Raw genomic sequence first — 27731 nt, 5'->3', positions numbered from 1 at the left:
AATTCACATATAAACATATAGAAATGTGAAAATCACTATATATATATATACATACACAGTATATATATCACTGCTACAGAACACTTACAAACAATGAACGTTGGACATATTTTATCCTTGAAATACAAAATATTCTTACAAATATGAGAACCATGTACTGTACACAAACCGTATAAACATAATAAGGTAGAAAGCAAGAGAGCGCTGTTGGACCTTGGCTGTGACCCTGGTGACACCGACGCCTGGCTCCGTAATAAAACCATAAAGGCGTCTATAAATGAAGATCCAGTAATTGAGGGGTGAGTCTTCCCGGCTTCTCTGGGACAAACTCCAAAGCGTGTTATGCGGTATGCTGATGGATAAGGGTGAGTCTAGGGCGGGGAAGGTACTAGAAACCTAAGGCGAAAGAAAAACATAACTTAAATAAGCTTTGCTACTGGAGCCTCAAGTCAGAGCACGGGCAAACCTGTAGGTCAGAGTGAACAATTAGTGTGATCAAACTATTTCCTATCATCTTTGTATTATCTGGTGTTGTGTACTCAAACATACACGTGTGCATCGATAATGCCAGGACAGACTTTTCACCAGGCGGCCTGTAAAACATACAGCAACCAGTTCATCTGGTCATTCTATATATAATATAGATGAACTAAATTAACTGGTTGCTGCATTTATTTTTATTATCATTCAGCATGTATTTATGGCCGCCGTAAACCCGGGCCCAGCCACAGTATTGTTCGCCTCATTTGGAGGGTGGACGCCCTCCTGTGCGGACGTGGAAGCAGAGTTTAGTTTACACAGAAGCCTGACCTGCGGATATCCATCGATCAGCGGAAGACGTCAGGGTCGCTCGAGATGGCAGGACTCCTTGAAGAGCGATGCAGCCTACAGCAGTCTGGGGGAGTTCCTGAAGAGATTGCTGTGCAATTCACAATACGTTGTTTATTTATGGTGATCTTTTATTATTTAACTTAAAATTCTACAATTCTACTTAATGTAGGAATGCTCGCTGGTAAATTCAAGTGATACCTCCAACGTTAGTCAAAAATGAGTCAACCAACAAATTAAGATCTTAAAATAATGCATTTACCTAAACGGTTGATGCCGATTATGTTATAATTAAGATTTATAATTAAGAGTACTACCAGCATTAATAAAAGTAAAGGAGTTTCCAATTTAAATACCAAAAGGTGGACCGGGGTCAATGTTGACTTTAATATTAAATCCCAGGAAGTAGACGCACCTACAAACAGACACCGGGTGCCATGGGGATCAGGGTTTCATTTCATAAACAGACACACCCGGATGATAATCAAGAACACATGAGATTCGTCATTTGCCCATTATCTTAAATATACCCTCCCGAAGACGCAGAGGAAGCAATTAATAATTTTAAAACTGTGATGTCAACATGTACGTCACAGGATTACGAATCAATTAAGTTAACATTGCCAGTCGAAAAAAAAAGGATTGCTTCAGTCTTAACAATGAATAAATAAAATACATAAATAAGATAATACATAAGTGAAGAGACAGAGTTCTTGTCCGCAAAGGACAGCTAGTGTCCATGGATTTATTGAACAATTAATGAAGACTGGCGCTGCGTGAAATGATTCTGATGGGTAAATAATCAGTTTGTTTTTGCATAACTCAAGAGAAACAATTTCACACATTTGAAAACCAAGGAAACCTAAAAATGTAAATGAAACAGATGAAAATATATTTGAAGCTTTGAAGATCTATCAATACACATAAACATTTCTCTTTAGCCTTAAAAAAATATTTTAAAATACTGTACTTTAAAATAACGGAAAAAGGTGCGATGAACTGTAACTATGTTTGTAATATATAAAATATCCAGTCTTTACCACAGTCAATGAACATAACAATACTACAAATGTGAAAGGGAATCAACCCAAACCTTGTTCAAATTTAAAAACAAAGATAAAAAAAAGCGGTTAAAATGCCATTCATCTTTGACGGCGAACGTATTTAAGGAGATGAACAACAAAAAAACGGAACCAGTAGAAGTATATTGTGCGGTTGGAACGGCCTGACTTTACGTTCAAGCGCATCAGACAAAGCCTAAATCGTAACTGATGGTTAAGTTTAGCGTGTTGCGTAGATGAATACGTCATCACAGACAGAACATTAACAGCTAATTATATTAAGCTGTAGCGCTACCACACACTGAGCTAAGAGCAACCCCCTCCTCCCCAAAATAAATTAGAAAAAAGGCAGTACAAGGAACTCCGGTACACATTAAATACCATGAATCTCAAGGCCTCTTTACAACTTAAAATGACAGTTAACATTTGTCCAAGGCATTTCCTCCACAATAGACACTTAACTTTTAAAGAATTAAAAGAAATGTCTTTATACTCGTGCAAGTCTCTCTAGCCGTCGTCAGACTCCCAGCAGGATCCAACAGATGAACTACATTTGACACACGAAAAATAAGGTAGAGTGAAAAAAAGTCAATACATTCATTATTTAAAGAAATCATTTTTACATTAGGTGGCGGGGTAACTTGAACATGTTGAGTACGAGTCCTTTTAGAAACATAAGAAGCTTATTGAGAACAGCCTGGACCTCAATGTACAAGAAAGAAATCTGAACTTTGACAAGCAAATAAATCCAAAACATCAACTTTCAAATTAAAAGGATTTTTGGTTTCCCGATTACACAGACTTTAAATTGGCACGGACAAATATCCAAAAAGCTGGGATTTAAAATATGATTCTCAAAATGCAAACTTTCTCTGACAGCTGTGTTTTCTGTTTAAAATTTAAATGTCTAAACATTAATCAAAATCAAGTCCAAATCCCCAAATGTTAGGGTCTTCAAACATAAGACCAGATCACATAAAAACCCAACAAGGATTTTAAAAAGGATTATGACCAAAAAAAGTCACTTTGGTTAAAACAGGCCAAGATAATGTGTTAATTAACGCTTTTTCTGGTTTGTTTGAATAAATGTTTGAGTTGCCTTTATACGGTGTATAGAAGCTTGCATGCAAAACATTTATCAGACATTAATGATACTAAGGCCCATTTGGAAAGAAGGCAGATAGGTTGATTTAACTGCCAGCAAGTTAAACAGTAGTTTACTTTACCTTTAACTGCAACTAAACATCTCCCTTATCAAACCATCACATTTTCATCCCTCCTATCCTACTGTTGCTAACATCTAAATCACAACATAAAAACATGTGCAATTCAACGGAGCAAGGTAAAAGCACTCCTATTATTTTCTTTGTATGCTGCACTAGATGTGTCCATGGGATGTCAGTGATGAGGTTACTTGGTCGTTTGTTCTTTAGGCTTCCTTGTCCAGGGGCCTCTTGAGCAAGGCACTGTACTTAAGGGCAGCCTCGTCCGCTCGGAGCTGCACCTCCACCAAGGAGAACACAGAGATCACCTGCAAAGAGGACCAGGGAAGATTGGTTGGATAGGAGATGTTACTGGTCGACAGAAGCACCCCGAAATACCAACAGTATTCTGAAGGCCGAACCAGCAGGAAGCACTCTCTCTCTCCATCCATCCTCTGTATTAGACTCTCTAACGTCTCTAGAGCTCTCTCTCCATCCATCCTCTGTATTAGACTCTCTAACGCCCTCTAGAGCAAACTTTCTCAAAGTGTGGCCCCCGGACCACTGGTGGTCCGTGAGCGACCCCTAGTGGTCCGCGAGGTGACAGGTGAAAAATTTAAAAAAAATTAATTAAATTAAATTAAAAGAAAAAATAATAAATTTTAAAATGTACAATTTCAGTGTTTTCATTTCAGTGTTTCTCAAACTGTCTGACATTTATGTAATTTTTTGTGGCATTGTCTGACTTGAGTCGTGCAGTGGACCAGTTTGCGACACCCCAACCGGTTTACGTCAAATGAAGTGTGACCGTGCTGCCGTAACTGTGGGAATGTGACTGTGCAAAGCGGTGTCAAGCCTGGATGTATGGTGCAAACAAGTTACAAATGGATCAGTGGATTAGGACCGGGTCATGCAAAAGAAAAGCAGATAAAAATTCTGACTGGACAGGAAAAGTTGTTGAGTCCCAGGATGTTGGTCCAACGCCCGCGACGTCGCCAAGCAGATCTTCATGAAAGTGAAAAATCCACCGCTAAGGTGAAACGGAGGTACCACAGCGACTACATACAGTTTGGGTTTTTTTGGACTGGCGACGAGGAGGATCCTAAACCACACTGTGTGTTGTGCTATGAAACGTTAGCTAACGAGGGAATAAAACCTGCAAAGTTGAAGCGACACATGGAAATCAAACACAAGGAGTACATGGGGAAACCTACTGGATTTTTTGAACGGAAATGCGACAAACTCACGCAGCATATGATGAAAGAGGCTGCACAGTTTTTTGCACCCGGAGAAAATGCTAAGGCTACTGAGGCTTCATACAAGGTATCCCTCTTGATCGCTAAAGCTGGAAAACCTCATTCAATAGGTGAACATTTAGTTAAACCAGCTGCAAAGGTGATGACCAAACATATTGTTTGGGGGAAAAGCCAGCGACGAAATTAACAGGATTCCTCTTTCCAATGACACCGTCCAGCGGCGCATCAAATCTATGGCTGAAAGCGTGGAAGATCAGTTGGTGACACGTTGGCGCCAAAGCCAGTTCTTCTCACTAGAGCTGGATGAATCCACCGACATTGGGAACGAGGCAAATCTGCTGTGTTTTGTGAGATACATTTATGCCGGTGAAGTGCATGATGACTTTCTTTTCTGCCGTTCCCTGTCGACCCACACCACAGGTGAAGCAGTTTTTCACTCACTCAATGATTTCATTATGACGAATAATCTGGACTGGTCAAGATGTGTCGGCATTTGCACCGACGGTGCAACTGCAATGACAGGAAAGCAGCGATGAACTGCATGACAGAATGCATGATTTGCAGTGGCTCGCAAAGTTGGCATACTTGCCTGATGTTTCCAGCGCTCTCAATACTTTGAATGTGGCGCTGCAAGGGAAGACCGTCACCATCTTCAATGTCCAAGACAAAATTAAAGCCACACCTATGCAAAATGGAATTATGGCGTGGCCGTCTCGATCGCGGAGAATTCAACAGTTTTCCCACACTTGCTGATTTTCTCCTCACTGCTGAAGAGGACATGGATAGGAGCACAGTTGCAACCTTCAAGCAACATCTGCAAGACCTCCGCTCGCAGCTGGGAATATATTTCCCAGAATTAGACACAAGCTTTGAGTGGATCAGAAATCCATTTGGGGACAAAACGCACATTGAGCAAGTCAGTTACAAACCTTCACCAAAAGAGGTTGACAGCCTTGTGGACATTGCATCAGATGGGACACTGAGAACAACTTTCAGGGAGAAACGATTGACCCACTTTTGGTGTGTGTGTGTGTGTGGATTGACCGAGCTGGCTGACTCCGCTCTGAAATTGTTGATGCCATTTCCAACCACCTATGACTGAAGTTGGATTTTCATCCCTTGTTGGTCTGAAAACAAAGCAGCGCAACCGGATTAATGTGGACTATGATATGAGACTTAAACTGTCCAGTTTGGAGCAAGACATTGCTTCACTCATGGCCCAGAAAAAAAAGCAGCACCATTCTTCTCATTAAGTAAGATATTGCTTCCTTGAGGGATGGGTTAAATACAAAGAATGTCACTGTACAAGCTGTGTGACAAAAATAAAGTACCTGTATCTTTGGTAAAACTGTCATTTTATGTTGTAATTTGTGAACTGAAGTTGGCATAATGTTTTGGGGCTATTTTGAGTTAGGTGGTCCTTGAGTGTTTTTTTATGGGTTGAGTGGTCCTTGGTCTGAAAAAGTTAGAGAAACACTGCTCTAGAGCTCTCTCTCCATCCATCCTCTGTATTAGACTCTCTAACGTCTCTAGAGCTCTCTCTCCATCCATCCTCTGTACTAGACTAACGTCTCTAGAGCTCTCTCTCCATCCATCCTCTGTATTAGTCTCTCTAACGTCTCTAGAGCTCTCTCTCCATCCATCCTCTGTATTAGACTCTCTAACGTCTCTAGAGCTCTCTCTCCATCCATCCTCTGTATTAGACTCTCTAACGTCTCTAGAGCTCTCTCTCCATCCATCCTCTCTGTATTAGACTCTCTAACGCCCTCTAGAGCGCCTTTCCGGCATAGATCCCCGTATTTTACTGGGATAACCTTTCAGGCACCGCTAGTGATTTTCACTTTTCACACATGCAGACACGTTTCGCAAGATATCCGTCTGCCACCCTTTCACACTTGGCAGAGCAATGCTGCCGTAGATGGCCGAGGGACAGTCCAGTGCAGGTAAACACTGCATGTATGAAAGGACCCCCCATCCCTCCAGGCGTCCCCCTCACCTGTCGTACGGCAGGTTGTCCCGGGCCCTCCGAGGCCCAGACCAGGGTGATCTCTCCCCTCTTCCCCACCCTGTGGTGCTGGAAGGACTCCAGCCCCACCGTGGACTGGAACACAGACAGACACACAACCGCTAGAATGAGCACAGCCAAACCTCCAACATCACATACATAGCATTACCTCACAGGGACACAGGGACAGACCGACAGAGACACAGGGACAGACCGACAGAGACACAGGGACAGACAGAGACACAGGGACAGACCGACAGAGACACAGGGACAGACCGACAGAGACACAGGGACAGACCGACAGAGACACAGGGACAGACCGACAGAGACACAGGGACAGACAGAGACACAGGGACAGACCGACAGAGACACAGGGGCAGACCGACAGAGACAGACAGATCGAGACACAATGACAGACCGACAGAGACACAGTGACAGACCGACAGGGACAGACCGACAGAGACACAGGGACAGACAGAGACACAGGGACAGACCGACAGAGACACAGGGACACACAGAGACACAGGGAAAGACCGACAGAGACACAGGGACAGACATAGACACAGGGACAGACAGACCGATAGATGAATTGATATACATTATTGAGGAGATGATTCTAGCCAATGGGACACGAGTAGTGAACTCTGTCCAATGTTCTTTGCCTATGGGGAGAGGGCCGACATTACGGTTTGAACCAACAATACAGCTTCCTGCCTGGCATGAAATGATGAACACACTGCCCCATGTTACCACCAGGGGGCGCAGCTGGGGGACCAGGAGGAGGGTTAGGGTTAGGGTTAGGAGGTGTTACCAGGGGGCGCAGGAGGTGTTACCAGGAGGAGCAATTAGGGGGAGCAGGAGGTGTTACTAGGAGGAGCAGGAGGTGTCACCAGGAGGTGTCACCAGGAGGTGTCACCAGGAGGTGTCACCAGGGGGACCAGGAGGTGTCACCAGGGGGACCAGGAGGTGTCACCAGGAGGTGTCACCAGGGGGACCAGGAGGTGTCACCAGGGGGACCAGGAGGTGTCACCAGGAGGTGTCACCAGGAGGTGTCACCAGGGGGACCAGGAGGTGTCACCAGGAGGTGTCACTAGGGGGACCAGGAGGTGTTACCAGGAGGTGTCACCAGGAGGTGTCACCAGGAGCTCACCTTGCAGTAGATACGTTTCTGCACGCCGTAGCGGAGGACCAGCACGTCAAAGGACTCGTCCAGAACCCCCGACACCATGGCCTCCGAGTCCAGGGGCCCACACTCCTAGAACACACACACACACACACACACACACACACACACACACACACACACACGATTCAGCTCATTGAGAACAACTTCAGTAAGAGACCTCCATAGAACTGCCACCATTATCCTGATCCCAACAACCCTAATACTGTTATCCTAATCCCAACTTCAGTGAATATAATAAAGTGCTATAATCCCCATGACGACACATGTGATAACCATGGCAACGTTTCCCTCACCCTGACGAACACCCCGAAGAAGAGCTCGCTGCTGAGCTCCTGGACTCTCTTGGAGGCCGTCTTCCTGTCGTTGCAGTGAGAGGCCTGCTTCTGGACCGCCTCCCCGCCCAGGGTGAGGGCAGGGCCACAGCCTGGACACACACACTGAGTACCAGCACACACACACACTACACACACACTGAGTACCAGCACACACACACACACACACACACACACACACTACACACGCACAGAGTACCAGCAAACACACACACACACACTACACACACACTGAGTACCAGCACACACACACTACACACACACTGAGTACCAGCACACACACACACACACACTACACACACACTGAGTACCAGCACACACACACACACACTACACACACACTGAGTACCAGCACACACACACACTACACACTACACACACACTGAGTACCAGCACACACACACACTACACACACACTGAGTACCAGCACACACACACACACACTACACACACACTGAGTACCAGCACACACACACACACACACCACAGTGGGGGGTACCTAGAGAGGCGGCCAGCAGCCGGTGCACCACCAGGTCGGGGTAGCGGCGGATGGGGGAGGTGAAGTGCGTGTAGAGCGGCACGTTGAGGGCGTAGTGCTGGAACAGAACCTCGTCCTTCAGGGCCCCCGTGCAGAAGTACAGCGCCATCTGGTGGGGGGGGCACCGGGACACTCAGCTCAAATAACAAACAGACGTCACAGTTCCAAGGAGAGGCTACTGGGGTTAGACTGGGGGTAGACTGGGGTTAGACTGGGGGTTAGACTGGGGGTTAGACTGGGGGTTAGACTGGGGGTTAGACTGGGGGTTAGACTGGGGGTTAGACTGGGGGTTAGACTGGGGGTTAGACTGGGGGTTAGACTGGGGGGTTAGACTGGGGGTTAGACTGGGGGTTAGACTGGGGGGTAGACTGGGGTTAGACTGGGGGTAGACTGGGGGTTAGACTGGGGGGTTAGACTGGGGGTTAGACTGGGGTTAGACTGGGGTTAGACTGGGGGTTAGACTGGGGGTTAGACTGGGGGTTAGACTGGGGGTTAGACTGGGGGGTAGACTGGGGTTAGACTGGGGGTAGACTGGGGGTTAGACTGGGGGGTTAGACTGGGGGGTAGACTGGGGTTAGACTGGGGGTTAGACTGGGGGTTAGACTGGGGGTTAGACTGGGGGTTAGACTGGGGGGTTAGACTGGGGGGTTAGACTGGGGGTTAGACTGGGGGTTAGACTGGGGGTTAGACTGGGGGGTAGACTGGGGGGTAGACTGGGGGGTAGACTGGGGGGTAGACTGGGGGTTAGACTGGGGGGTTAGACTGGGGGTTAGACTGGGGGTTAGACTGGGGGTTAGACTGGGGGGTTAGACTGGGGGTTAGACTGGGGGGTAGACTGGGGGGTAGACTGGGGGTTAGACTGGGGTTAGACTGGGGTTAGACTGGGGGTTAGACTGGGGGTTAGACTGGGGGTTAGACTGGGGGGTAGACTGGGGGGTAGACTGGGGGTGGGTGTGGTCGACCTCTGACCTGCATGGGTTTGGAGCACATCTTGGTGAGCACCTCCTTCCTGGCGCCTGCGTACTCATCGTCCCCCAGGGTGCTCTGCAGACTGGTCTGTGGGGGGGTAGTTAAGACAATAACATAAGCACACCGTGGATCATTGTCCCTCAACATTCTGGGCCAAGACAAACTTTTGATTGCGGGTTTCGGGAATAATTCATCTTCTACTTTGGAATTGCCGTAATAAAAACTGATTTTCATTGAAACCAAAAACCTTTATCTTAAAAGATTACACAGATGCACATCCTCTTATGATCAAAGACATCAGGACATTAAAATCATGATTAACACATTACTTAATGCAGTATTAAAAAAAATTCTAACTCCAACGAACCTATGGTTAATTAACAGTCAACTACTGTCTAGTAACCATTACTTTGCATCAGTTAATGCAGTAATAAGAGTTAGCGTAGGGCTAACCCTGTGATGCTACGCTATAAAGCTCAGTACTGACGTGCAGTAATAAGAGTTAGCGTAGGTCTAACCCTGTGATGCTACGCTATAAAGCTCAGTACTGACGTGCAGTAATAAGAGTTAGCGTAGGGCTAACCCTGTGATGCTACGCTATAAAGCTCAGCACTGACGTGCAGTAATAAGAGTTAGCGTAGGGCTAACCCTGTGATGCTACGCTATAAAGCTCAGCACTGACGTGCAGTAATAAGAGTTAGCGTAGGGCTAACCCTGTGATGCTACGCTATAAAGCTCGGCACTGACGTGCAGTAATACGAGTTAGCGTAGGGCTAACCCTGTGATGCTACGCCATAAAGCTCAGCACTGACGTGCAGTAATGAGAGTTAGCGTAGGGCTAACCCTGTGATGCTACGCCATAAAGCTCAGCACTGACGTGCAGTAATGAGAGTTAGCGTAGGGCTAACCCTGTGATGCTACGCTATAAAGCTCAGCACTGACGTGCAGTAATAAGAGTTAGCGTAGGGCTAACCCTGTGATGCTACGCTATAAAGCTCAGCACTGACGTGCAGTAATAAGAGTTAGCGTAGGGCTAACCCTAACCCTAACCCTATAAAGCTCAGCACTGACGTGCAGTAATAAGAGTTAGCGTAGGGCTAACCCTAACCCTAACCCTATAAAGCTCAGCACTGACGTGCAGTAATAAGAGTTAGCGTAGGGCTAACCCTGTGATGCTACGCTATAAAGCTCAGTACTGACGTGCAGTAATGAGAGTTAGCGTAGGGCTAACCCTGTGATGCTACGCTATAAAGCTCAGTACTGACGTGCAGTGCCCCGGCGGAGGACAGGTCCACGGCCACACCCATCTGGTCACAGAACTCCTGCAGCTCGTCCACCATCTTGGTTTGGGGGGGGGGGTGGCGGCGCAGCAGGGCCTCCTGGGGGAAGGAGCGGTACACCTGGTGGGCCACCGCCATGTTGGCCAGCAGCATGAACTCCTCCACCAGCCTGGAGACGGGAGGAGGGAGGAGGTCAGAGCCTGTACTGTGGAGGAGGAGGAGGAGGAGGAGGAGGAGGAGGAGGAGGAGGAGGAGGAGGAGAACAGAGCCTGTACTGTAGCGCAGGGAGGAGGAGGAGGAGGAGGAGGAGGAGCAGGAAGAGGAAGGAGGTCAGAGCCTGTACTGTAGCGCAGGGAGGAGGAGGAGGAGGAGGAGGAGGAGGAGGAGCAGGAGGAGGAGCAGATCACAGCAGGGTCTCTCATGGTCGTGATAAAGGGTTAGGGTTAGGGTTTACCCTAACTAGGTTAGGGTTAGGGTTTACCCTAACCCTAACCCTTTAGTCTATCACAGCAGGGTCTCTCATGGTCGTGATAAAGCGGTGGTTCCTGTTTTGAGGAAAAGATCAAATCTGTTTGTTTTTTTAAATCCAGAGACGTGATTGGACGAGCCTGGGGAGATGCTGACTCACTTGTTGCTGTCTCGGTACTGGTAGACGTAGCAGCCCTGGGGCATCATGCTCTCCTTGTCCAGGGTGAAGGACAGCTTCAGCTGGGGTTGGGAACAGAGCATTACTCACCAGAGGCAGAGACTATTCATACTGCATGCTGAAATAACTTCTCTGCACCAAAAAGGATTTAAAAAGGTTGAATGTGTAATATCCACCGCTAGGGTCTCTCAATCAAAATGAGAACAAAAGAGTAGTTTGGGGACATTGTGAGTTAGTCGTCTTCACCACCATGGCTGGTAAAACTATCTAAAACTATCTGACTCAGTTCAGGTCACTTCACAAAGTAATGAATAAAAGTTTTACTCGTGACGTTTAGTCACGTTACGTGATTTCATTCTTACAAAAACGCAGCAAGCAATGTTACCTTACGTAATGTTAGCTTATTAACTAACTAACTAATACCCACTCAGCCGCAGCTGACGTTATGAGGCCCCGCCCCTCCAGCCCCGCCCCGCCCCTCCAGCCCCTCCCCTCCAGCCCCTCCCCTCCAGCCCCTCCAGCCCCTCCCCTCCAGCCCCTCCCCTCCCCTCCAGCCCCTCCCCTCCCCTCCAGCCCCTCCCCTCCAGCCCCTCCCCTCCCCTCCAGCCCCTCCCCTCCCCTCCAGCCCCTCCCCTCCAGCCCCGCCCCTCCAGCCCCTCCCCTCCAGCCCCTCCCCTCCCCTCCAGCCCCTCCCCTCCAGCCCCTCCCCTCCAGCCCCTCCCCTCCCCTCCAGCCCCGCCCCTCCCCTCCAGCCCCTCCCCTCCAGCCCCGCCCCTCCAGCCCCTCCCCTCCAGCCCCTCCCCTCCAGCCCCTCCCCTCCAGCCCCTCCCCTCCCCTCCAGCCCCTCCCCTCCCCTCCAGCCCCTCCCCTCCAGCCCCTCCCCTCCAGCCCCTCCCCTCCCCTCCAGCCCCTCCCCTCCAGCCCCTCCCCTCCCCTCCAGCCCCTCCCCTCCCCTCCAGCCCCTCCCCTCCAGCCCCGCCCACCTGGTCCAGCCGCAGGGCGCCGCCGTCGAAGCGCTGCTGGCGGAGCTGCTGGGCGAGGGCGTGCAGGCGCAGCACGGCCTGGTGGACCTCGTCCAGGGGGTGGTGGGGGTCCGTGGGGGGCAGCTCCCCGGGGGAGAACAGCCTGTCGGGGGCGTCGATCATGCTCTGGGCGTGGTCGTAGCTCAGCTTCACGCAGGAGCGGATCACCGAGCGGCCGAACCATTCGCTGAGGATCTGGGGAGGACGCCACATGAGCAGCCTCTACAGTGACTCACGATAAGGCGTCACATGACCAGCCTCTACAGTGACTCACGATAAGGCGTCACATGACCAGCCTCTACAGTGACTCACGATAAGGCGTCACATGACCAGCCTCTACAGTGACTCACGATAAGGCGTCACATGACCAGCCTCTACAGTGACTCACGATAAGGCGTCACATGACCAGCCTCTACAGTGACTCACGATAAGGCGTCACATGACCAGCCTCTACAGTGACTCACGATAAGGCGTCACATGACCAGCCTCTACAGTGACTCACGATAAGGCGTCACATGACCAGCCTCTACAGTGACTCACGATAAGGCGTCACATGACCAGCCTCTACAGTGACTCACGATAAGGCGTCACATGACCAGCCTCTACAGTGACTCACGAGTCAATGTGCATCCGACCGGGAGGAGACAACCCTAACAGGTGTGAGAATCCTTAGAGCACAGACATTTCATAAGCAAAGCAACTGCTTCTTTGTACTATAATATAGAAGCAAGAGACCGAGAACATGAACATAAATGCTTATTATGGGATGGCGGTGTGAGGGGGTTCTCACCTTGCCCTGGGGGCTGAGGGTCCAGACCACAGAGAAGGTGAGGCGGTCGGTGAGCGGGTTCAAACTGCACAGCTCCTCACACAGCAGCCGGGGCAGCATGGGGATCACCTGGAGCACACAGCACCCCCCCTCAGTGAACCACTCCTCCCTGGGGGGGCAGTGGTGCCTTGAGGCAGGCCTCAAGGCACCACTTCCCTGGAGCCACTCGGGCTCCTAATGGTTTCACCCCCCCGGTTATTAAGGTACAGGTGGTATGACCGGTGAAGTTTCATTGGGACGGTACAGGGGCGAACCTGTACCGAAAGGAACCTTCTGGACCATGTACACGCTGGTACAGGAGACTAACCTTCTGGACCATGCACACGCTGGTACAGGAGACTCACCTTCTGGACCATGCACACGCTGGTACAGGAGACTAACCTTCTGGACCATGTGCACGCTGGTACAGGAGACTCACCTTCTGGACCATGCACACGCTGGTACAGGAGACTAACCTTCTGGACCATGTGCACGCTGGTACAGGAGACTCACCTTCTGGACCATGTACACGCTGGTACAGGGAGACTCACCTTCTGGACCATGCACACGCTGGTACAGGGAGACTCACCTTCTGGACCATGTACACGCTGGTGGCTCTCTGGCTGGCGACGGCGTCCAGCGCGTTCCCCTCCTCCACGAAGTAGCTGACGTCTGCGATGTGCACGCCCACCTCGAAGTTACCTGCGGTCGCACAGTTAACCATTTAACAAAAATACTCACGCAGAAAACACAGATACTGAGATAAAAGAAAAGCCCAAATAATAGCAACAGTCAGTTAACCGGGAAATAATGGCCAGGTAACATCCAAGGCACAGCAAAGTCAGAGCCAGGTCATATCCATGAAACACCCAAGTAGCATCCAAAAAACATCTAAGTGACATCCAAGTAACCCCATCCATGATCAGCCAAATAACATCCAAGTTCCATGGCGGGAACGCAAAGTAGCGTCCAACCGAAGCAGGCGAGCGGCCCAGCGGCTCACCGTCCGGCAGCTGTTTGCAGGACAGGGCGTCGTCCAGGTCTCTGGCGGTGGCGGGGTCGATGGTGAAGATGCACTCCTCCCTACAGACCATCAACAGAGTGAACCCAGAGGGGACCTTTACTGGGAGGCCTGGTATGGGTCCATGCTAATAGACGGGTTGAGTGAAGCGTGGAGTGTGGACCTCCAGAGGGGTCTCACCGCAGGTCCTTCCTCCGGCTCAGCTCCTCGGGGGGGATGCTCCAGGGCAGGGCCTTTGGCAGGCAGTCCAGGACCACGTCGGGGAACTCGGAGAAGTCCACGTCGTACTCTATCAGGATGCCCTCCGTCTCGGGCTCGATCTCTCCGGCCTGGCCCAGGCTCTTAGCCAGACAGCTGGGAGGGAGAGAGACAGATAAGGAGAGAGAGACACACAGAGAGACAGACAGAGAGCCTTCACTAGCTTGTTGGATGATCTAAATTAAGCAGAAGGTTCTTCCTGTCTTGCCAAATGCAATTTGATTAGGGCTGGGTAAAAAAATCAATTTACTCGATTTTGGATCAATTTCATTTAAATTGTGCAATATCGATTCATAGGGCATGAGATAGATTTTTTATTTTTTTTTGTTTTGTTACCATTATTATTATTATTGCACTTTAATAAACAATGCCTTAATGCAAATTGCAGTGACGGAAAGTTGTAGTTCAAGTACAGTTTCACTTGTAATTCCTTTCTAATTTCAAAATTGAACTTTTGAGACTTGAGACAGTTTTTTTTTTTTTTTACAGCTCAACTTTAAACTGTCCAATTAACAAGTTTGCACTTAAAACCTGAGAAAACCTTAAGAGCATATTGAATCAAATCGTGATTAATCGATTCAGAACCTTCCGAAATCGAATCGATTTAGGAAATTGGCCACGATACCCAGGCCTAAATGTGATCCTGGTATGTTTTGGTGCTGATATCCAGACTTATTTATATTATTATCAATTAGTTATCTACCAAATTCATCAGTTGAAAATTGCCTTGGCACCCAACTCTTTCATCTCAATGGCAATGGGTTTATTTTTGGTCTCTAAGCCACAAACCCACAAACACATTCAAACACAGCCATGCTAAATAAAACCAATAACTAAGGTAACAAAACCAACCCCTTAACAGAAAGGGTCAGGGTCAGGGTCAGGGTCAAGGTCAGGGTCAAGGTCAGGGTCGGGGTTAACCCTCCTCCTCCACCCCCCTCTCCACCCTCCTCTCCTCCTCCACCCCCTCCTCCTCCTCCACCCTCTCCTCCTCCACCCCCCCTCCCCTCCTCCTCCACCCTCTCCTCCTCCACCCTCCCCTCCTCCTCCACCCCCCCTCCTCCACCCTCCCCCCCCTCTCCCCCCCTCCTCCACCCCCCCTCCTCCACCCTCCCCCCCCTCTCCCCCCCTCCTCCACCCTCCCCCCCCTCTCCTCCTCCACCCCCCTCTCCACCCTCCTCTCCTCCCTCTCCACCCTCCTCTCCTCCTCCACCCCCTCCTCCTCCTCCACCCCCCTCTCCCCCCTCCCCTCCTCCACCCCCCTCTCCCCCCTCCCCTCCTCCTCCCCTCCTCCTCCACCCTCTCCTCCTCCACCCCCCTCTCCCCCCTCCCCTCCTCCTCCCCTCCTCCACCCCCTCCTCCTCCTCCTCCACCCTCCTCTCCTCCTCCACCCCCTCCTCCTCCTCCACCCTCTCCTCCTCCTCCACCCTCTCCTCCTCCCCTCCACCCTCCCCCCCTCCTCCACCCTCCCCTCCACCCTCTCCTCCTCCACCCCCTCCTCCTCCTCCACCCTCTCCTCCTCCCCTCCCCCTCCCCCCCTCCTCCTCCTCCACCCCCCCTCTCCACCCTCCCCTCCTCCACCCTCTCCTCCTCCACCCCCCTCTCCACCCTCCTCTCCTCCTCCACCCCCCTCTCCACCCTCCTCTCCTCCTCCACCCCCTCCTCCTCCACCCCCCCTCCCCTCCTCCTCCACCCTCCCCCCTCCTCCACCCACCCTTCGGCGAAGCTGCTGTCCTCGGCCCAGCTGGTGATGCGGCAGATGAACAGGATGTTGTCGTAGTCGGCGGGCCGCGAGCTGAAGTCAGGGGGGCAGTCGGCCAGCGGGACGTTGATGCGCGGCACGCGGTGGTCCACCGGGGAGAACTTGGCGAAGGGCAGGTCTGGCAGGAACTTGAGGAACCCGGTGACGGCCCGGGAGTGCTTCCGCTCCACGATGTACACCACCTGCCGCCGCGGGAGGACAGAGGTCAGAGGTCAGAGCACCGCCCTGAGGGCGGACCTCCTCTGGGCCAGCACAGGGCGGCCATCGGGGTTCCATCTTGGCCGCTAAGGGAACAAGGCCCAGTGTATTGGAATGAACACTAATGGGGTTAGGGTATTAGTTAGGCTAACGAACACTAATGGGGTTAGGGTTAGGGTATTAGTTAGGCTAACGAACACTAATGGGGTTAGGGTTAGGGTATTAGTTAGGCTAATGAACACTAATGGGGTTAGGGTATTAGTTAGGCTAACGAACACTAATAAGGTTAGGGTTAGGGTATTAGTTAGGCTATTAAACACTAATGGGGTTAGGGTTAGGGTATTAGTTAGGCTAACGAACACTAATGGGGTTAGGGTTAGGGTATTAGTTAGGCTAACGAACACTAATGGGGTTAGGGTTAGGGTATTAGTTAGGCTAACGAACACTAATGGGGTTAGGGTATTAGTTAGGCTAACGAACACTAATGGGGTTAGGGTTAGGGTATAAGTTAGGCTAACGAACACTAATGGGGTTAGGGTTAGGGTATTAGTTAGGCTAATGAACACTAATGGGGTTAGGGTATTAGTTAGGCTAACGAACACTAATAAGGTTAGGGTTAGGGTATTAGTTAGGCTATTAAACACTAATGGGGTTAGGGTTAGGGTATTAGTTAGGCTAATAAACACTAATGGGGTTAGGGTATTAGTTAGGCTAATGAACACTAATGGGGTTAGGGTTAGGGTATTAGTTAGGCTAACGAACACTAATGGGGTTAGGGTTAGGGTATTAGTTAGGCTAACGAACACTAATGGGGTTAGGGTTAGGGTATTAGTTAGGCTAATGAACACTAATGGGGTTAGGGTATTAGTTAGGCTAACGAACACTAATAAGGTTAGGGTTAGGGTATTAGTTAGGCTATTAAACACTAATGGGGTTAGGGTTAGGGTATTAGTTAGGCTAACGAACACTAATGGGGTTAGGGTTAGGGTATTAGTTAGGCTAACGAACACTAATGGGGTTAGGGTTAGGGTATTAGTTAGGCTAACGAACACTAATGGGGTTAGGGTTAGGGTATTAGTTAGGCTAACGAACACTAATGGGGTTAGGGTTAGGGTATAAGTTAGGCTAACGAACACTAATGGGGTTAGGGTTAGGGTATTAGTTAGGCTAATGAACACTAATGGGGTTAGGGTATTAGTTAGGCTAACGAACACTAATAAGGTTAGGGTTAGGGTATTAGTTAGGCTATTAAACACTAATGGGGTTAGGGTTAGGGTATTAGTTAGGCTAATAAACACTAATGGGGTTAGGGTATTAGTTAGGCTAATGAACACTAATGGGGTTAGGGTTAGGGTATTAGTTAGGCTAATGAACACTAATGGGATTAGGGTTAGGGAATTAGTTAGGCTAATGAACACTAATGGGGTTAGGGTATTAGTTAGGCTAATAAACACTAATGGGGTTAGGGCATTAGTTAGGCTAATGAACACTAATGGGGTTAGGGTTAGGGTATTAGCTAGGCTAATGAACACTAATGGGGTTATGGTTAGGGTATTAGTTAGGCTAATAAACACTAATGGGGTTAGGGTATTAGTTAGGCTAACGAACACTAATAAGGTTAGGGTTAGGGTATTAGTTAGGCTATTAAACACTAATGGGGTTAGGGTTAGGGTATTAGTTAGGCTAATAAACACTAATGGGGTTAGGGTATTAGTTAGGCTAATGAACACTAATGGGGTTAGGGTTAGGGTATTAGTTAGGCTAATGAACACTAATGGGATTAGGGTTAGGGAATTAGTTAGGCTAATGAACACTAATGGGGTTAGGGTATTAGTTAGGCTAATAAACACTAATGGGGTTAGGGCATTAGTTAGGCTAATGAACACTAATGGGGTTAGGGTTAGGGAATTAGTTAGGCTAATGAACACTAATGGGGTTAGGGTATTAGTTAGGCTAATAAACACTAATGGGGTTAGGGCATTAGTTAGGCTAATGAACACTAATGGGGTTAGGGTTAGGGTATTAGCTAGGCTAATGAACACTAATGGGGTTATGGTTAGGGTATTAGTTAGGCTAATAAACACTAATGGGGTTAGGGTATTAGTTAGGCTAATGAACACTAATGGGGTTAGGGTTAGGGTATTAGCTAGGCTAATGAACACTAATGGGGTTAGGGTTAGGGTATTAGTTAAAGGACAGTGATTCCCCTCCAATATATATATATATATATATATATAAAAAAACTCCTAAAATGTAATTACAACCGAGAACAAAAAAACATTGCGTGCTGTAGTAGGCTAGTTAAAATGTTTCACTGATCTGCATGTGCAAATCATGATCTGCACTCATTCGTCAAACAAATTGACATTGGCGCACAAGGCTAATTTGCATACGTGCACAGGACTGGCTGGCTCCGCAAGGCAAATAATGGAACATATCTATCTATCTATCTATCTATCTATCTATCTATCTATCTATCTATCTATCAATACGTGTCTAGTTTTAATGTGATGTATTTTGTGTATGTCCAGTCAGACCTGTCTCCCTTGTTCTGTGTGGTCTTGTAGGCTACTGTCCAGTGTGAGCCGAATCACCTAAATGAATTACTGACGATTTGTGTTGTTTGGTATTAATAAAGACTTGACTAGGCTATCTATCTATCTAGACTATTTAATTAAAAATGATTCACCTCAGGCTCCGTGAATAGTGGGGTATAGCGGGAATAGAGGGATAAAAGACAAGAGATATATCCCTTGTCACTCATCCCTCGTCTTGTCGATTAGTTTGTGTATGTGACGATTTCGAAAACGTGTTTTGTTTAAAGCATGACTACACGCGATTGGTTGGTTAGATTGGTGGTATGGAGAGCAAATGAAAATGATTCCCGCTTAAATACGAACGTTCTAGATCGCAATTATTTTCTATAAATACTCCCGCTTATCATCACTTTGTATCAAAATCACTATGGATGTTGCACTCATTAACTATTGAACACAAAACAGAAAACACAGCTGTCACTGATATAGTGTTTCACTTCTTATGACAAATGTACTTATTGTAAGTCGCTTTGGATAAAAGCGTCTGCTAAATGGTCATTTGTCAGCTGTCTATCCTCTCTCTATCCTATTATTCCTTTGCACAACGTATGTATTTTCGATATTTGAAAACGATATCGTCCCATTCAGAGCAAGGAAGATTAGTATGCTAGGATCTCGGTAAATCGCGCATATTTTACAATAATCTCAAACGTTTCATTAACTCACACACCAGACCAACCAACCAACCACGCGACACCTCCGCCCAGGCCAGAGCCTTTTTGTTGCGATCTCTGAAATGAAAAAGGCTCGGATCGCACAACACCGGCTGCCCAGTTACAGCCGCGATAATTTTGTTCAGTCGGCATTTTGTACAGTCAGTAGGAACCAAAAAAGTAGTTAGGAACCAAAGTGCCGGTGTTCGGTGTTCCCTGGGATCCACGCAAGCAAAGAGCGTCTACATCCCGATTGGCTGTCAGTGTTTTGCCGCTGAAACGCGTCATAGTAATTTGCATAAAGTTCAGCCGTCTTCAACTTTTTTCGCTCGCTCACCCTTTGCCGCTGGTAGCGTTAGACGCTTGTGTTACTTTGGTTGCTCTTGCACATAGAAAGTGAATGACTTCCGGTGATTTGGCAGCTCAATTCGCTTTTGGTGAGAACGCACAGTTAGGGTTAGGGTATTAGTTAGGCTAATGAACACTAATGGGGTTAGGGTTAGGGTATTAGTTAGGCTAATGAACACTAATGGGGTTAGGGTTAGGGTATTAGTTAGGCTAATGAACACTAATGGGGTTAGGGTTAGGGTATTAGTTAGGCTAATGAACACTAATGGGGTTAGGGTTAGGTAATTAGGGTATTAGTTAGGCTAATGAACACTAATGGGGTTAGGGTTAGGTAATTAGGGCATTAGTTAGGCTAATGAACACTAATGGGGTTAGGGTTAGGTAATTAGGGTTTTAGTTAGGCTAATCAACAGTAATGGGGTTAGGGTTAGGGTTAGTAATTAGGGTATTAGTTAGGCTAATGAACACTAATGGGGTTGTCTATTTGGATGGAGAGGAAAGCCAACCGAAGGCGAAGGAAAGTGCATACAGCAAGAGGGATCTGGTGGTGGCGGTTCCACCAATTGTTTTTTAAAGATCCCTATGATTCCCTAAACTTCAAACACTTTGCCTCAACGTCAACTATTTCAAACCCAATAACATCTCCAACCTGGAACCTATGTTACTATATAGCCGCGCTTGACCATCCTGGATCTAGAACATAACAACTTTATGGCTCCCAATGCATCATGGGAATTACCAACAGAAAGATCCATCTATAGTTATGCCTACTTTGGCCGTCCGTTGGAGGACTTCCCCGTCAGAGCTCAGGTCCTCCAGTGCTCTGGCCCGCTTGCCATTCTCTGGGAGGAGAAGAAGAACACAAACCAGAACGAGGGGATCAAACTAAATAACACGATAGGGAACGGGAACCCATCGATAGCGAACGGGAACCAAAGAACAGAAAAGCGGACAAAAAGAAAGAACAATGTCAGCCAATTGCAACCCAGACTGAGTGGGCACTGAATATGTGGTCAGAACAGTCTCATTAATAATGATTGCACAGAGAAGGATTCACAAATGCATTTTGTGATTTATATATAAATGACTCTTCTCACAAATACATTTCAATGCGCACACAAATGGATATCGGTATGTATAAATGTAAAATAAATCCATAAACAAAAATAAGTTTCACAAACACATTTCTGATCCACACACAAATGTGTCTTGTTTTAAATAAATGTAATATAAATCCATAAATATATTAATTTAAAAGATATTTGCAATTTTCTCAAAATGTGTTTGGATGTTGTTACATTTATATACAAACTGTTAAACTTGAATTAACAAGACGCTTTTCATTTGTAAACTTGTTTGCATTTGTGTGTGAACTGATCTGTATTTATATGTGGATTTTTGAGACTCTCCTGACGTGGCTGGATTCACAAATGCATTTTTTTCAACAAGGAACTCTCTGTAGCCAATCACATGACTACAGTGACTGGGTCTTTAGATTGTCGGTGCCGTTTACTACTTTAACGGCACCGACAATCCCAAACCCAGTCGGAACTAGATGGAAAAAGTGTGAAGTTCAAAACGTGACGCAGCTTTGACTTCTTCGCCACATAGAGATTATTATGTACGATCATTCAAAAGCCTCGTTATTTCCCATAGACATTTGACCGAGGGAACCGGGAGGCTCGGAGGCTGGACTTATTCTTCAGAGGTCGGGACTGCAGTCATGTGATTGGCTGAAAACAAGGGAGGCATCTGATTGGCTACAGAGAGTTCCTTGTTGAAAAAATGCATTTGTGAATCCAGCCACGTCAGGAGAGTCTCAAAAATCCACATATAAATACAGACCAGTTCACACACAAATGCAAACAAGTTTACAATTGAAAAGCGTCTTGTTAATTCAAGTTTAACAGTTTGTATATAAATGTAACATCAAAATACATTTTTTATGAAAATTGCAAAAAAAAAAATGTAATTAATATATTTATGGATTAATATTACATTTATTTAAAATAAGACACATTTGTGTGTGGATCAGAAATGTGTTTGTGAAACTTATTTTTGATTATGGGTTTATTTTACATTTATACATACCAATATCCATTTGTGTGTGCATTGAAATGTATTTGTGAGAAGAGTCATTTATATATAAATCACAAAATGCATTTGTGAATCCTTCTGTGCATTCATTATTAATGAGACTGTTCTGACCCCATACTGAACAACAACAACCAATACATTTACCAATGGGCTGCCTCCTTTTGTGTCATAGATCCAAAATGGCGGAGGATTCAACCGGTACCTGAAGCTGCCCCCCCGCCTGTACCTGTGGCCCCGAGGCCGAGCGCCTCCACCCTGGCGGGCAGGTCGTCCCCGTCGCTGTACTGGTCCTCCACGACCACGTCGGACCCGGGGGGGGGAGCGACCCTCTTCTGCTGTGGTGACTTCCTGCGCTGCAGGGCCTTTCCCGCCTGGGGCTCTGACTCACTGCTCACCTCACAGTCCGTGTCCGACTTCACCACCTGCAGGCGGACCGGAACGGGGCGTGGGGTGAGGGGGGTAGTGTAGGAGTTAGGGTGTTCCAGCCCAAAAGGGTCGGGGTTTGATGCCCAATGTCCACAGTCTACCTACGAGATCCCCCCCCCGCTGCTGAAGGATGTGTGTCTGAGTTCACAGAATCTGCTCAACATTGTTCCCCGTCCCTCTTTGTAGCGCAGCACGGAAATCACATCAACGTTTGAGATTACTTCACTTCTGCTCAAGGTACAAAACTATGAACTATTAAAAAAATGTGTTGCAATTAACACCACATCCAAAGCATATGAAACCAAGTCATGCCATGAACTGACGCTTCAACGACAGATTAATACCTACTATACGTAACTATACCATAAACATGTCTGCTGGGACCCCGTAACCCCACAGCTGGGGCCCCCCAGGGCCTGTTCTCTGCTGGGGCCCCAGGGCCTGTTCTCTGTGGCCCCCCAGGCCCTGTTCTCTGCTGGGGCCCCCAGGGTCTGTATTCTGTGGCCCCCCAGGGCCTGTACTTTGTGGCCCCCCAGGGCCTGTTCTCTGCTGGGGCCCCCAGGGCCGTACCTTCCACTGCTCTCGGGGGAGGAGCTGCACCACCACCACGTCTCCGTTCAGGGCCCGGTTCCGGGACACGATGCCGTCCAGGAATATGTCTCTCAATCCGTCCTGTAGAACGCAAGTTATTATTTTCAGCTTAGGTCGTTTTTGACATGAAACAAAACGTTTTGTTGTGTAATGTGAGACATTTATAATAGTTATCAATATCTCTAGGTGTAAGAAATGAACAATCTAATAGTAATTTACTCATTAGTAAATGAGAAGGTAATTAGAAGGCAGGAACTCACGGGAGAGGGGATGAAGGCATCATTGTAATTCTTCGGGTTGATTCTCAGTGGGCCCTGGGGGGCAAAGAATATAAAATATTACCTTTGTACACTTAGTACATCTTTTTAGACCAATACATGACAAACCCATGCAACAGCTGTGTAGTCTCAAAGTTTAACTGGAATGTACAGATTACAGCAAAACCTACCACACACGTTTAGTTTACTCAACCCATGCTGGACGGATGCTGGTTTTCCAACAAAGCCACAGCCAGGACGGTGTTCTTCCAACCTTACCTGGAGCAGCTCTCCTCTCTTCAGCCCTTGGGAGACGACCTCGTGGCTCATGTAGGCCTCAAACACCTGCTTCTTGAAGCCCCTGCCTCCTCGGTTCTTCATGTTCTTATCGCTGGGGGAGTTCCCTGGAGTGGAGGAAGAGTAAAACAAAAACTACCATTGCTGTCCAGACAGAAGACAAACAAGACATAAATCAGGTTAGTCTAGCGGCTAAGGGGATTTAATTACCATCCTAAATAATTTAATTAATAAATACTGGGTTGTATTCGCCATTTCTGCTGTGAACCTGCCAGCATCATTCATGTAACCCCTAATAAAAAAACATCTCACTGTGCGTCGCCTTCGATAAAACAACTCAAATGTAACCCTAAACGCATGATGAGTTGTGTTTATGGGCTGACTGGATCCAGAATCAGGTGGATATCTAGCCTTGAGTTTACCTTGAGGTTTCTGCACGTGTTTGGCTTTACCCAGAGGGGTCTTGGGGCTCGAGACCGCAGCGCCCCGGTTGTCCTCCACCAAATTCTTCTGCTGCTGCCTCTTCCTCTTCTCCTGATCCTGAGCGACCGCGTTGGGCTGGAGGAGGGGGGAGTGGGCGTCCAGCTGGTGGGGAGAGTCTCTGTGGGGGCCTTTGTTTCTCTTTGGCTGCCTCTGCTGCTGCTGCGGCTTGGCGTCCGAGGGTTTGTGGGAGGACTCCTCAGCTGAGTCCACGTCCCCGTCGTGGCTGGTGGCCGTGTCCCGCCGCCGCCCGCGCCGCTCGCCCACCCCCTGCTTCCTGTCCACGTCCTGCGGCGGCAGTGCCCCGCCGCCAACGCCTCGCCCGTTCAGCTTCTCCATGTACAGAGACAGCGCGCTGTCCTCACACCTGCCCTTAGCGGAGCAGGGGGAGAAGTCGCTGGAGTCCGAGAAGTCGACGGCGGCGGCCTGGGTGCGGCCTTTGGGTGCGTGTGGAATGTCCACGCGCTCGCTGTGGGTCTGCGTGAAGGGCGGGGCGGGGCCGTTGTCGTCCGCCTGCGTGGGGGACTCCTGAACGTACTGCTCCAGATAGGTCCTGAACTTGCTGCTCTGGTGTTGACCCAGGAGGCGCGCGTAGGCGTCTTTCTGAGGGGGGGTGCTCGACTGATTAGGGCTGCGCTTCGAGGGCTTGCGTCGCCGGTCAACCCTCTTGGATTGGAGGGGAGAATCCATGGGGCAGTCCTTGGATTATATCTGAAAAAATACCATTGTAACCAAGTCACATAACAGGATAACAATAAGATGAATGACATAAGACACATACACAATTAAACAGAGTTCCATCCTAGTTATAACAAGGTGAAAATATAATGAACCCAATGATTCATCTCAATATTTCAAATAGGCTACACAAAAGGTTGGCTGCGCACTTGTTAAAAACAAACTGCGGCTTCAAAGTGCTAGGCCATGAAATAAACCCTGGCGGTAGATGACCTAGTCTCCGTGTCATGGTTTTAGTAGCTTCGTAAACATTGTCACACATCCCGCATTGTAAACAAAAGGTCCAAATCTGTCAGTACTTATGGTGGTTTTACTAAATGCACTGGTTATTTAGAACCACCAGTTCGGTGACGGGTTAAAATTAGACACAAGATGCTGCGGGACGAAAACACAACATCTTTTTCATTTTAAAAGTATAGAAATATAGACGAATCTGGCTCAAGGTGAGATATTGTTCATACACGTGATTTGTTTATTACCTTTCACTGGGAAGAACTGGATGCAGATTTAAATGGTCAAATGTGCACTGGTAACTGCTGGCGAAAATGTTCTTCTTGCTTGCTTTGAAGCGTCGAACAACAACGACAGTGTTGCATTACTGCCATCTGCTGGCAGAGAGTGGAACCGTTTGGATTTACATGATAAAATAAACACATGCGTGTATGTTTTTACTAATGTGACGTTTTTAATACGATATGTAACTCCCACTCTATGAGTGATTTTTTTAAACGACGAAAAAAATCTCTCAGTTGATTTATTTAAATGTTTCTTTATTATTATATCAGCGATATTTTCCTTTCTGTGTTGCTTTATTTCGATACATTTCAACACAAGCGGAAACGTCAAAAATAGACCAAATGAGGACAAAAATCTGAGCGGCAGGAACCTTTGTGCAGGTTCCGGTCGGCTTTACCGTGCAGCTTCTGCACCCTATGGACCTTGAAGCACTGATTGGCATGTGCGCGAGTCTGTTCCGGCCCACGCACAGCTTCCTCTCCGCAGCCTTAACGTATGCTGTTCATTGTCCTTTAGAATGGCAGACCACTGAATAGTGTGTACAGAGTATTTTCATTATGGCGCTGACGTCACAAGATTATGAACCCATCACACCGCTGTATCGATTCGATGATCAGTTTTACCACATAATGGGTCGTAGCCAGGATATATTACTGTGGTGGACAGCTCGGGCCAGTCTTATATTTGGGGTGCGCTTGATTGTCGACGGGGGGTATTTTAAGTGCAATATTTATTCATAACGTCAAAATATGACACTTTTAATAAGAACAATAGGTCAAAGTTATATCAAACTAATAGTCCATATATTTCATTTTAGACCGTTTCCGTTCAGGATATATATATTTTTTTCATACTCGGGGGGCCAGCGGGGGGGCCAACCTCTGACCAGGGGGGGTTGTGGCACCCCCTGGACCTCATGTGGCTACGCCCCTGGGCTTCCCTCCAGCACCGGCAATTACATTTTTTATATCTATCGATCTAGACAGAGAGAGAGACAGGGTTAATCAGAGTGGGGAGAGAGAAAGAGAGGGAGGGTGAATGTGGAGAGAAAACTCGGGAGCAAGGAATTGAGACACACACAGTGGAAGAGACAAGCAGAGCTTCTGAGGAGAGGGAGAGAGACAAGTGGAAGAGAGGAAGAGAAAGAGAGAGGAAAAGAAGAGGGGGCGAGGCTTCTGTCTTAGTATGTCTTCTTCTTCTTAGTGTTAGAATCCCTGTGTTCTCCTCAGCACGTATTCACCAAGCCAGAAGGAACTGATTCATCAATTAGATTGTTCAACCATAGAAATACTATATCAAGGGACTACTGATGCTGTCTGGGCCTTTTCACAATGAATGAAGCTCTAGAAGCTCCAGATCACCAATATCCATCGTTGATATTTTGTTGCCAACCGGATGTATTCTAACCCCTATCTTCCAACTGGCCGGTATCATGTATGCATCACATCATATAGTAAAGGATATCGGTTCCAAAGTACTGGTCTTTAAATTCCAGCGGGAGGACGACAGCACATTCCCGGACATCGCTGTGGCTTGTGGTTCCAGTCCCTGGGGGGTAGTGGGTAGTGGGAGGGAGAGGGCGGGGGTTTCCAACCAAAGTCTTTTTCAAAAAGTCTTTATCGATGTACAGTGGAAAGATTTATACATTTTTTAAACATAACGGGTGTCAGAAAGATGACAAAGACTCATCGTTTACTGTAAAGTAGAATACGACCAGCTGCCCTTCCTGGCAGGCAAGTGGATATGTGTCTGCGCGCACGTCTGCAGTGGTGTGTGTGTGCACTCGTGTGCGAGTCCGATATGTTTGTGCGCGCGTGTGTGTATGTGTGTGTGTTTGCACGCCAGATTTAAGGCTGTCAACACAAGTGTGCTTCAAACCCGATTGAGAGGATGATTCTGCTACACTTTATCGTACAGTGATGGTAATGATATTCTAACCTTTGGGCCTATGACCTTCGTTTCTGCTCTGATTGATGTAACCCATACCACTTCATTCAACACCTACTGCACTGAAAAGAGGGAGGATCCCTCTATTGTATATGTTATCATGATTCCTCCCTTGGATGTAGGGTAGGGTAGGGCCCTTTAGAGGGCTTAGAGTTAGGTGGTTAACATGTAATGTAGACCTGTGAAGCCATTTGAGACTTTAACTGTGATTCAGGGTGAGACAAACCGAATGGACCTGAGCCGACTTAACACGTGAGCACCTGTTCAGCAACATGAGGACACGGTTCAAAATGAAAAGCATTCAGACTTGAATGAAACTGAGAGTCGTGGTTTACCATCATTTCGTTTGACGGACGTTTCACGGTGCCATGGTTACGTGGCCAGAAAAACACCCAGCGTACAGAGATGAACC

At 47.8% G+C, this 27731-nt stretch overlaps 1 protein-coding gene across 2 annotated transcripts; it reads right to left on the bottom strand.

Moving 5' to 3' along the window:
- Positions 1-1511: 1511 nt before the first annotated feature.
- Positions 1512-25401, bottom strand: LOC307091681 (DIS3-like exonuclease 2). Of its 2 annotated transcripts, XM_079759332.1 has the most exons (22): positions 25336-25401; positions 24061-24829; positions 23621-23745; positions 23345-23398; positions 23064-23165; positions 22294-22489; positions 20742-20812; positions 16127-16356; positions 14335-14508; positions 14137-14216; positions 13723-13835; positions 13116-13223; positions 12287-12520; positions 11286-11365; positions 10643-10826; positions 9378-9464; positions 8370-8517; positions 7832-7962; positions 7503-7607; positions 6344-6448; positions 3304-3420; positions 1512-2436 (listed from the first exon to the last, which is right to left on the bottom strand). In XM_079759332.1, exons 2-21 carry the CDS (start codon positions 24806-24808, stop codon positions 3319-3321), a joined length of 3177 nt encoding a protein of 1058 aa, XP_079615458.1. In that variant the 5' UTR covers positions 24809-24829; positions 25336-25401; the 3' UTR covers positions 1512-2436; positions 3304-3318. The 2 variants fall into 2 exon arrangements, with proteins under 2 accessions (XP_079615458.1, XP_079615457.1); XM_079759331.1 differs by having other exon boundaries at positions 1512-3420.
- Positions 25402-27731: the final 2330 nt, after the last annotated feature.

The sequence above is a fragment of the Pollachius pollachius genome (genome assembly GCF_949987615.1).
Source record: "Pollachius pollachius genome assembly, contig: scaffold_60, whole genome shotgun sequence".
Taxonomy (NCBI): Eukaryota; Metazoa; Chordata; class Actinopteri; order Gadiformes; family Gadidae; genus Pollachius; species Pollachius pollachius.
This window is presented reverse-complemented; position numbering and strand designations above follow the sequence as displayed.

What these genes read in the sequence shown, in the direction of transcription:
- LOC307091681 (XM_079759331.1), bottom strand. Translation starts at nt 24,808, where the DNA reads ATGGATTCTCCCCTCCAATCCAAGAGGGTTGACCGGCGACGCAAGCCC. An exon ending in ATGCCTTCATCCCCTCTCCC is followed by an intron (nt 23,166 to 23,344) that starts GTGAGTTCCTGC and finishes TGCGTTCTACAG; the next exon opens with GACGGATTGAGAGACATATT. An exon ending in CTGCAAACAGCTGCCGGACG is followed by an intron (nt 13,836 to 14,136) that starts GTGAGCCGCTGG and finishes GTGCGACCGCAG; the next exon opens with GTAACTTCGAGGTGGGCGTG.